The following is a 12,171-nucleotide window of genomic DNA, read 5'->3' as shown; positions in this document are numbered from 1 at the left end:
GAATATGGGTACCAGCATTAATAGGTTGCAGAGTGGTTATGCAGCTAAAAATTTTATTCTTTCATGTGCCAAATAGAATTTATGTCTGTTTTGAACATTGGAGTACTGAATATGATGAAATTGGAATGCTATTCTATTTGTAGACACCAGAATGTGACCTTGGGCTTGTGCATAGTACCTAGTAGGAAGAGTATTGTGCTTAAAGTGAAGAATATATTGATATTTTCCACAATAATTATACTTATTATATTTTATGCTGCCTTACTATGTCATTTGTGTCTTTGTTATCTTCCTTATAGTGTATTTCCTTTCCTTGTTACAATTTTTAAAAACAAGAAATTTATCAGCATATTCTTTTTCAAAGTGGAGCTTGAGAAAGTTGTCATGCAAAAACTTACTGACACAATATATGCAGCCTGAATACTTTGGCCTTGCTCATTAATACATGCTGATGTTGTGTTTGGGTTCGTTTCAGAGAGACATTAATGGGATGTGTTTTTTGTTATGATAAAAATGAAGGTTTTCAATCAGTTTCCCTCCACAGTATTTTCTGTTTAAGGTTTTAAGGTTTTCTACGAACTTGAGAACTTAATCGGTTAGCATGCTGGATGCAGTTCTGCACTTCTGTAGACCCAGTACGAGGATGGCTGAGGGAGGACAAGCACAAGTGTGAGGTTAACCTTGGCTGCACAGTAAGTTCTGGTTACAGAGCCATCTCAGCCAGACTCTCACAGAACCAAAACAAAACCAGCCAAGAGTTATTATGAGTATAATACCACATACCTAGACTCCTAGATGGGATTGAGGCAGGAGGTTAAAGAATAGAAATTCAAAATGGATCATTAAATGAACAAAAAAGATTGGATTTGTCTTGAAATAAGCTTCCTAGTGAAAACTATAAACTGTAAATTATGGTCATTATGGTTTTGAAATTACAATGTATGCATTTTGATAATATGTTTAATGTTCATCAAGAACAATGAAACAAACTCTTTCCTTCACAAGACACAATATAAACTTTTAGTTTTGGTGTAGAGCTTTTTGCTATTTCCCAAGGTATTAAGTACAGCCTTTTTTGACGTAGAAACCATATCAGGTGTTGACATTATTCCTTTTATCCATAGATCTACCCAAATTCAGAACTGAGCCATGCCAAATAAGACATCAATCACAGAATTTATTCTTCTTGGACTTACAGATGACCCAGAATTACAAATTGTGATATTCTCCTTTTTGCTGGTCACATACCTACTGAGTGTAAGTGGAAACATGACTATCATTACATTGACACTGTCAAATGTTCACTTGAAAACCCCCATGTATTTCTTTCTCAGGAATTTCTCTTTCTTAGAAATCTCATTTACCACAGTCTGCATCCCGAGGTTTCTGATCAGTATTGCTACAGGGAACACAGCTATTTCCTATAATGCTTGCATGGCACAAGTATTTTTTTTGATCCTTCTGGGAGCGACAGAATTTTTTCTACTGGCTGCAATGTCCTATGATCGCTATGTGGCCATCTGCAAACCTCTGCACTACACAGCGATCATTAGCATCAAAGTCTGCAACCAACTTGTAATTGCCTCCTGGTCAGCTGGCTTCCTCATTGTTTTCCCCCCAGTGATAATGGGCCTCCAGCTGGAATTCTGTGACTCTAACATCATCGATCACTTCACCTGTGACTCTTCTCCCATGCTGCAGATTGCTTGCACAGATACAAAGATTCTAGAGTTGATGGCGTTTTTCTTAGCAGTATTCACTCTCATTGTAACTTTGGCCTTGGTGATTCTCTCCTACACACTCATCCTTAGAACAATTCTGAAAATTCCTTCTGCACAGCAAAGGAAAAAGGCCTTTTCCACTTGTTCTTCACACATGATTGTGGTTTCCATTTCATATGGAAGCTGCATTTTTATGTATGTGAAAACATCTGCTAAAGAAGGTGTGGCACTAAGCAAAGGGGTTGCTGTGCTCAACACCTCTGTAGCTCCCATGTTGAATCCCTTTATTTACACCCTAAGGAACCAACAAGTCAAGCAGGCATTCAAGGACTTCACCAAAAGGTTACTGCCATCAAAGGAGCGCTGATTTTTCTGAACTCATGAATAACCCACCAATATGTATAAAACTTGTTTCTAGGCAGTAGACATATAGGAAACAATAACGCACATGAGATCCCAGATCTTACAGAGCTTGCTTCTAGTAACTAGGAAACAGCCAACATAATAGGGAGGTAAATTAACTAGTACTTCAGTGAGGGGCAAATGCTAAAAAGAAGGGAAACAGCATAGGAACAGTGGTGAATGGAAGTCAAAACTAAACAGCCTGCCTAAAGATTTGCAGTCATTTAAAAAGCTCTCTTACAAGAGACCTTCTGCATTCAAGTGTATTTTCTAATATTCTTTTATATGTTACTGTAATTTTCTCACCTAGTAACTTGAGCTGTGAGTATATTGCCTGATGGTTTACTGAGAGCCTGGGCAATAATGATTAATGTAAGGAAATGGATTTGTTTGCAGTTTGGGTTTGAACTGGAAAGAAAAATATTCTCAATTTATCTCTGTTTTACCTGTAAGAATGTTTCAGTTTCTATGAAGAGGAAACAAAATCTAAGGGAAAAAATGTGTTTTTGTGCTAGGCCACCAAACTCTTGGAAGTTACTTTTTTGAACAAGGAGATTAAAACTCTTTTTTAAAATCCCCATCTTGGGATTTCTCAAAGTTTCTCATTGTTTTAGAGCTAAATTAGCTTTTACTTATAAAACATAATGTAGGATATAGAAATCTAAAGTTTTAGACATGGTGAAAATTTAGATGACAGTATTAGCAACCATAGATAGACTAATTTTTCTGATGTAAATATGTATCTCCTGTATGTGATAGTTCTATTTAACTAGAGACATATAGTACTCATTTAACCAAAATAGATATTTAGATGAGTCCTGATGGTAGGGTTTAGGTTTCTTTTTTTTTGTTTTGTGTTTTTTTTTTTGGTTTTTCTGTTTTTTGTTTTTACGAGACAGGGTTTCTCTGTATTGTTTTGGAGGCTGTGGGTCCACCCGGCCTCGAACTCACAGAGATCTGCCTGCCTCTGCCTCCTGAGTGCTGGGATTAAATATGTGCGTCACCACTGCCTGGCTGGGTTTAGGATTCTAAGTGGTCAAAAGTCTGATGCAATTAAGAGAAAACACAAATAATTATTCTAAGAAAACACCATATCATTTTTCCATAAAAACTAGCACTTTTAAATTCTTTTCTGAGTACATCTATATTATAAAATGTATAATTGTTTTAAACCAAAGAAATAGGAAATTCTTTGAATAAATTGTTGGTTGTACACAATCCAGTTAAAATTTTTCTCTGTCTCACACCTGAAGCCTTCTGTAACTGTGCAAATTTCTACAACTTGTTTAGAATTTTAGGAATAAAGCAATTCCACAAATTTCTGTAAGGCACTATTATCCCAAAATCATATGCTAACAGTAACTTTTATGATTTGTCTTTTATTTCTTTTCAAAATATTTGGTAATTAAAATTAGTGTTCTTGAGTTTAATGAAATGTCAAACTGTACTTAATTATAAAACATTTAAAAATTTTTGAACTTAATGTGTAGCCATATAAATCTCATTTGTGTATTTTAAAATTTTCATTTACTGTATACATGTGTACATACCCACCAACTTCCACAAATACACTGTACTTATTTAAAAGGATACTACTCTGGGGTGTGAAAAGTTTATGCTTATGTTTTTTTAAGTCAATTTAACCAATGTTTTTTTTGCCATTCAAAGGTCAGTGTACAAAACAGATCTGAAAATCATAAAATAGTGCATAGAATTTTCTAATGACAATTTTATCATGAAATGTATTTCAGTCTCATGATATAATCTGTTTCATACTTATTTTAGGTTGGGATGTATTATACTGCACATATTGTACATTTTATGTATAAAAACATAAAAGCACAGGGAATGGTTCATGAATCTGGTATTTGGCAAATACTCTCTTTGGAAACCATTTTGTTTCAAACCTCCAAAGACAGGGAAAGTCTGTTTTCATCAACAGAGTGACACTGGCTTTATCACTTACTGCTCTGGGCAGGCCTATTGGTTGCCAGCAGTGTTTGGACCCTGCTTTTCTGTTTTCTGTGTTTGGTTTTGTTTTGTTTTAAAGAGAGAAAAGAAGATGGAATTGGATGTCTGGTAAGGGTTGGGGAAGGGTGAAGAATATGATCAATATATATCATCTCATATTCTCAAAGTAGAAAAAACAGAAAAGAAAGGGCTCAGTTTCTACTTTACTTTTATTCTCTTTTGTGTATAATGAGATAGTCAGAATGTACATAAAGAAGCATAGCTTTGAAAAAATGATCTTCTATGCAAATGGACCACTTTTTAAGGATTTTATCTATTTTTTTTACTATGCGCCTGTGTCGGGGTGTTTGCATGTGTATGCAAATGCCCATGGGGTTCACAAGCATGAAAGCTGGAGTTCCATGCTGCCTGACATGACAGGGAACTCAGTCTTTGCTACATATCCATGATAAATAAAGAGATTGTAAGGGGCTGATGCTTCTGGCCTGGAGAAGATCACCTCTAAAGTACAGCACAGCAGCAAACTTGGCAGGGATAATTCAGTGTCTTTATATTTTTACATACAATTTTACCATCAAGTAAATAAAATATGAGATCAGGAATAAGTATCTCAGGAAGTCACTAAAAACTAACCCAAGGTTTTTTTGTTTTTTGTTATTATATTTTAATTTTAAGTAGCTTGTTTTACATGTCAATCCCAGTTCCCTATCCTTCCCCTCCTTCCGCACCCCCACACCATCCCCTCCATCCTCCCAACCTATTGCCAATTCCTTCCACAAAGTGGATATCTAGAGTCTGTCATTTCACTCAGGGTAGGGTCCCGGCACTCCCCTAAAGTCCAGGCTGAGAGAGCATCCCTCTTTATGTTATGGACACACGATGTCTGTTAGTATTCGAGGGATAAACACTGATCCACTGCTCAGGACCCCATAGGTTGGTTGCCCAGGCCTCCTCACTGACACTCACATTCGGGGGTCCAGATCAGTCCCATGCTGGCCTCCCCGCTGTCGGTCTGTGGTCCAAGAGCTCTCCCCTGTTCGGATCAGCATTCTCGGCTGGTTTTGCCAGCCCATTCTTTGCCAATTTGCTCATCGCTCCTCTCTCTCTGTCGCTGGGTTCCTTGGGTTCAGTTCAGTGATTGTGTGTTTGCCTCTGCTTCCATCAGTCACAGGATGAAGGGTCCAGGATGGTTATAGACATCAAGTTCATTATCAGGAATGGGCATTCTGGGTGGTCTCTAAACTATTGCTTAGCTTGCAAAAAGGGATGACACCAATTGGCAAGCTAACCCAAGGTTTATAGAAATCTTTGGTAATAAATTTCTAAGAGACTTTTGATTATCTGGGAAGGAGAGACAGGTGAATCCCTGGGACTCATGGACCAGTAATCATATCTGAGTGAAGTCAGGGAGCTCTAGGTTTGGAAAGAGACCCCAAGGACAAAAAATATGCTTTTATTAAAGCACTATAGGATAGTAATGGCTTAGCATGTAAATATGCTCTCCATTAGCTCTCATGACTTGGGTTCCATTCCCATAACCCTGTGGTTGTGGAGAGAGCTGACTGCTGGAGTTTGTGCTCAATCCTCCACATTTTTTGTGTGTGCACACAGGAGCACACTTACACATATACACATTAAAAGGAAATGCAAAAGATGCATAATAAAATTTCATGTTTATGAACTAAGACCATATCAATGACAAGTAGTATATAAAATAAAAGAAACAGTTATTTTATTTTACTTTTTTATTTCATTTTGCATTCCAACCACAGTTCTCCCTCTCGCCCCTCCTTAAACCCCTCTTGTCTCCCCCCCAACAGACCCCCAGTCCACTCCTCCTTACATGTAAGGGTTCCCATGAGGAGTCAACACAGTCTGGAGCAATAGGTTAAGGAAGGACCTAGCCCCTCTCACATGTGTTAAGGCCGAGCATGGCATCCCACCATAGGGAATATGTACCAGGTTTTTATGATGGTCTATTTTTAGAGGCCCCTCTGATAGTTCAAGCTTCATAACTGTCTCCCACATGTGGAGGGCCTAGTTCAGTCCCTTGGAGTCTCCACAGTTGTAGGTCTAGAATTTTCGAGGTTCCAAGATCTTGGTTCAGCTCTCTGTAGATTTCTCCATCATGATCTTGAACTTCCATGTTAATATGTTCCATCCTCCCTCTCTTCACCTGAATTCCCAGAACTTGGCCTGGTTCTTGGTTGTGGATATCTGTGCCTGATTCCATTAACTACTAGATGAGGTCCTATGACGATACTTGTAGTATTCATCAATCTGATTACATGTGTAGGTCAGTTCAGGTATCTTTTCTACTATTGCTAGGAGTTTAGCTCAAATCCTCCTTGTGGATTCTTGGGAGTTACCCTAGCACCAGATTTGTCTCTAAGCCCATAGTGACTTTCTCTATAAAAATATATTTTTTCCCTGAGTTTTCCAACACTTCAGTCTTGTCCCTCTGCCCTTTGCTTGAGGTAAGCATGGGTTTTGCTTGGGGCCCCAACTCCTTACATTCCTGTACTTGAATCTTTCTGGGTCTGCTCTGCACCTAGAGTGAACTTACTCTGGCAGAAAGGACTCACTAGAGGAAACACCGTCATCAACCAAAGAAAACCTCAAATCCAACAAATCCTAACACAAAATATACAGGAAATATGGGACACCATGAAAAAGCCAAACCTAAGAATAATATGTATAGAAGAAGGTGACGAAATATAGCTCAAGGGTACAGGGAACATAATCAACAAAATAACAGATGACAAGTTTTTCAACTTAAAGAAAGATATGCCTATCAAAGTACAAGAAGCTTACAGAACACCAAATAGACTGGGCCACAAAATGAAGTCCCTTCACCACATAATAATCAAAACACCAGGGTTACATAAAAAAGAAAATATATTAAGAGCAGCAAAGGAAATAGGTGAAGTAACATGTAAAGGCAGGCCTGTCAGAAATACACCTGACTTCTCTATGGAAACTCTGAAAGACAGAAGGTCCTGGATAGATGTCCTACAAATGCTAAAGTAACAAGGATGCCAGGCCAACTACTATACCCAGCAAAGCTTTTAAGCACTATAGATGACAAAAACAAGATATTTCATGACAAAACCAGGTTTAATCAATACATGTACAAAAATCCAGCCCTACAGAAAGGACTGGAAGGAAAACTCCAACCCAAGGAAGATAACTACACTCACAAAAACATAGGCAATAAATAATCCCACAATACCAAACACCAAAAGAAAAAGGGGGGAATCCACACGCAGTATTACCAACGCCAATAAACCCAAAACAAACAAGAATTAGCAATTAATGGTCGTTAATATCCCTCAATGTCAATGGTCTTCACTTGCCTATAAAAAGACACAGGCTAACAGAATGGACATGAAGATGGAATCCATCCTTCCGAAGCATACAAGAAACATATCTCATTGTCAAAGACAGGTTTTACCTCAGAGTAAAGGGTTTGGAAAAGATTTTCCAATCAAATGGACCCCAGAAGCAAGATGGTGCAGCAATTCCAATATGTAACAAATGAGGCTTCTAAATGAAATCAATAAAAAGGGATGAAGAAGGTAATTTCGTATTCATCATAGGAAAAGTCCATCAAGATGAAGTCTTAATTCTGAATGAAGGCACCCACATTGATAAAAGAAACATTACTAAAACTTAAATCACATATAAAACTTCACAAACATATACTGAGAGAATTTAGTACCCCACTCTCATCACTAAACAGGACTACCAGACAGAAACTTAACAAAGAAACAAAAGGAACTAATAGAAGTTATGACACAATTGGGATTAACAGACATCTATAGAAATTCCATCCAAACACAAAAGAATATAACTTCTTCTTAGCACTACATGGAACCTTCTCTAAAATTGACCACATAATCTACAACATAGTAAACCTCAACATATACAAACAATGGAACAATCCCCAATATCCTATTGGCCCACCATGGTTTAACGTTAGAATTCAACAAGAAAACAAATTTTAGAAGCCCTATAAACCCATGGAAATTGAGCAATGCACACTTGCACCATTCCTGGGCCAAGGAAGAAATAAAAAAAAATTAACTACTTCCCATAATTCAACAAGAACAGAGACACAACATACCCAAACTTATGGGACACTTTGAAAATGTGCTAAGAGGAACGATCATAGCACTAGGTGCCCACACGAGGAAATACCAACAACAGTTTATCCTGGAGAGGATGTGGAGAAAGAGGAACACTCCTCCACTGGTGGTGGGAGTGCCAACTTACACAGCCACTTTGGGAATCAGTATAGAGATTCCTCAGGAAAATGGGAATCAGTCCACCACAAGATCCAGCAATTCCACTCTTAGGCATATACCCAAAAGATGCACATTCATACAAGGACATCTGTTTCACTATGTTCTAAGAAGCATTATTTGTAATAGCCAGAACCTGGAAGCAATGTACATAACCCTCAACTGAAGAATGAATAGAGAAAATGTGATACATTCACACAATGGAGTATTACTCAGCGAGAAAAAAAATGAAATCCTGAAATTCACAGGCAAATAGATCGCATTAGAAGAAACTATCCTGAGTGAGGTAACCCAATCACAAAAAGACGTAACATGGTATGTACTTACTCATATGTGGATTCTAGACGTAGAGTGAAGAATTGCCAGCCCACAATCCATAATGCCAGATATGCTAGGAATCAAGGAGTACCGTAAGAGAGACATACATGGTACTCCCAAGAAGGGGAAAGAGCAAGATCTTCTGAGCAAATTGGGAGCATGAATGTAGGGGAGAGAGAGCTGGGAGAAAGAGAAGGGGAGAGGACAGGAGAGGAGGACATAAGGGAGGAGGAAGTTTGAGTAGGGGAAAAATAGAAGAAAGCAAGATAAGAGACATCATAATAGAGTGAACCATAGTTTTAATGAGAAATATGGCACTAGGGAAATTTTCAGATATCTACAAGCATGACATCAACTAACAATCTAAGCAATAGTGGAGAGGCTACCTGATGACTAACTTGTATGCCATCCTAGAGCCTTCATCCAGAAACTGAATTAAGCAGAAGCAGACACCCACAGCTAAATACTGAGCAGGACTCCTAGAATCCAGTTTCAAAGAGGAGTGATGAGCAAAGAGGTTATTACCAGGCTGGAGAAACCCACAGAAACACCTGACCTGAACAACGGGGAGCTCATGGACCCCAGACTGATAGCTGGAAAACCAGCATAGTTCTGTTCCAAACCCCCTGAACGTGGGTGTCAGTTTGGAGACCTCAGCAATCTATGAGGTCTCTGGTAGTAGTTAAGTATTTGTCCCTAGCAAAGAATGGACTTTGGGAGCCCATTCCACATAGAGTGATACTCTCCAAGCCTAGACACACAGGGGAGGACCTAGGGCTGACCCAAATGATGTGATAGAGTTCCAAGATCCCCCATGGAAGGCCTCATCCTCCCTGGGGAGCAAAAAGGGGATGGGATAGAGGGTTAGTTGAAGGCAGTGGAGGAGTAGAGGGAGAGAAAACTGTGATTGGCCTGTAAAACAAGCTTGTTTCTAATTTAAATAAAAATATGTTTCATAGAAAACAGTTTTCAGGGCAAAGCAAATGTGCAATCGGTAACCATAATATAACTGATAACCTGAATATGTATTTTAACTATGAAATAAAATGTTCAAATAGACTTCTCAGTGCTGTGCAGGCAGGTCATTCATAGGGTTTTAATGTCTTATTTTAAACCTCAGATACATAATCCAATCACTTATAGTGTCAATGTTTGCATAAATGATTCACTTAGTACTATCCTACAGTCTCTATAAATTACACAATGTGTGCCTCTTTAAAACACAATCTTGTACTATAAAAATGAAAGTGGAACAAAAAAGACATCTGATTTGGGGGAAACTTGGTGACATAATGTATCATGTTTTCCTTTAAAAATGTCATATCAGTAAAATACTTGAAGAATCTCAAAATATATCATTTACCACAAATTCTCAGTAAAAATAGAATGAACTATCATTTAGTTAATATTTATGTAAAAGCAACCATGACAAACTGTGGATACATACACTGAACAATACATGGTGGTCCCGCATATGGTCCCAGCACCTGGGTGGCGAGGGTAGGAAAATAAGTTCAATCCTTGGCTGTATGTCAGGCTCAAGGCCTGCATTATGTTTTCAGTGGAACTCTACAGTACTTTTGCTTTCCTCTTTTAAACTGATATCTCCTTGTGTTGAGGGTAACACAAGTTCTGTGTCACTATGCCACAATTGTTCTCCACCATCAAGATGGAGTAATGAATGCTTGTGAAATGGAGTCTCTCAGGGCAAGGCAGAAACTAAAGAATTCCACTGCTGTTTCACAGAATATGGAGTAACTTATATGGATGTAGCCTAGTTTCAACATTGCCATGTAAAAATCAATGTGAGAAATTAACCGTTTTTTGTTCTTAGATCTCATCCCTTCACAAATGCCTAGCTAACTCCTTGCAGATACGTTTTGCAATCTCCTGGGATATGGGTCATATAATCAACCAATTAAATATGATTTCTGGAAGTAATCTTCTAATTGTTTACATCAGTGTCCTATTATTATTTATCCCAAAAGTCATTATGCTTTCCCACACTTTGCAGACTATTTTTGAAGTTATGTGTCATAAATATAGAATAAGTGTTGTTAATTTTTTCCTGGTAAAACGTATTGGTAATATCCCTTTGGGAAATATTGGAATAATCTGAATAGTTTTATAGCAAAAAACCCTCCCATCTATAGCTGTATTGTTAACACAATGTAAGGAATATGTCAGGATCCTTGATGTTGCATGATATTAGAAAACACATGAAAAAATGTTTCACTGTATGTTTTGATATTAAACATCAGGGTTGTGTTGAGGAGCTCAGCTATGTGGGGGAGAGACATAAGCTGTGACTTCTCTTTGTTCTGTAGGACCATGGTATAGATTTTGGTTTAAGAGAACTAAGCATAGTACTCTGTGTTCATTGTCTCACTTTAACTATTAATACTTTAAATGGTATTTTAAATTATTTCTGTACATTATTTCAGCTTTTTAACTGTCTTCTCACTCAGTTCAATTTATATGTTTTACACACACACATATATATAACTAATATATATTTCATGTTATCTGATATATATGAGTTAACTTGAAAAATTTCCAACTTAAATTTTTATTAAATGAAACATTCTAGCCATTAAATGTAGAAAATATAGTTCATTATCTTCATATTTGAACATCCAGTATTTAGACTGAACAAGTTAAGTTCATGTAACTGATATAATTGTTTAAGAGAATTCTAAACAGCACATTAAAATGTCTGTATATTTCAATGTTGTCATACATGAATTATTATTATATAATGTAAAGATATATTCTGTTGTTGATGTTTGATGCTTAAGTAAATTTCAAAAACATTTTTAGCAATTCAACAAAAATTACTACTTTAATTGGATTTAATAACAAGAGTCTCCTTATTTCACAGATCAATTATGCAGGTTGGAAATTTACAGTCAGTCTCTAGTAATACAAGGAGACAAAATTTATGGTACATCTTTTTAAAAGAGGAATACTATTTAATTGTTGAAAATACAAAATATAATGACATTTGTTGATTTTATTGTATTTTAAGAAATTAAGTTAAAAATAGTAATAGAAGTTATATTATTTACTTTTTCTAGTTAGATATTTACTATTCCTGTATATAATTGAGTAAGCCAATAACTTATTTCCACAATGATTAAGAAAGTTGTTGTATAGAAGAAATGACATAGGAAAAGCATAATTATGCCAACAATGAAATTAGTAAATTTTATAAAATAGGAAATGTAATAAATAGTGGTAGATTAAAAACAGAATAGACTGACTTTCAACATATAAAATGGATCTTCAAAGATATGATCCAAATGAAGACAGAGAGAGTGTGTGTGAGAGAGGAGAAAAAGAAAGAGAGAGGGAGGGAGGAAGGGGGAGAGAGAGGGAGTGAGGGAGGGAGGGCGTTATGCTTGTCTTGTGACTCAAGCTCATGTTTCCCTGATATCTTTGCTGATTTTATCAGA

General features: G+C 37.0%; 1 protein-coding gene across 1 annotated transcript; it reads left to right on the top strand.

Annotated features, from left to right (window-relative positions):
* Positions 1-1,149: 1,149 nt before the first annotated feature.
* Positions 1,150-2,088, top strand: LOC101837717 (olfactory receptor 6C65). Its single transcript, XM_005079676.2, has one exon. It carries the CDS (start codon positions 1,150-1,152, stop codon positions 2,086-2,088), a length of 939 nt encoding a protein of 312 aa, XP_005079733.2.
* The last annotated feature ends 10,083 nt before the right edge of the window (positions 2,089-12,171 follow it).

The sequence above is a fragment of the Mesocricetus auratus genome, unplaced genomic scaffold, assembly GCF_017639785.1.
Source record: "Mesocricetus auratus isolate SY011 unplaced genomic scaffold, BCM_Maur_2.0 Super-Scaffold_100011, whole genome shotgun sequence".
NCBI classification, from domain to species: Eukaryota; Metazoa; Chordata; class Mammalia; order Rodentia; family Cricetidae; genus Mesocricetus; species Mesocricetus auratus.
This window is presented reverse-complemented; position numbering and strand designations above follow the sequence as displayed.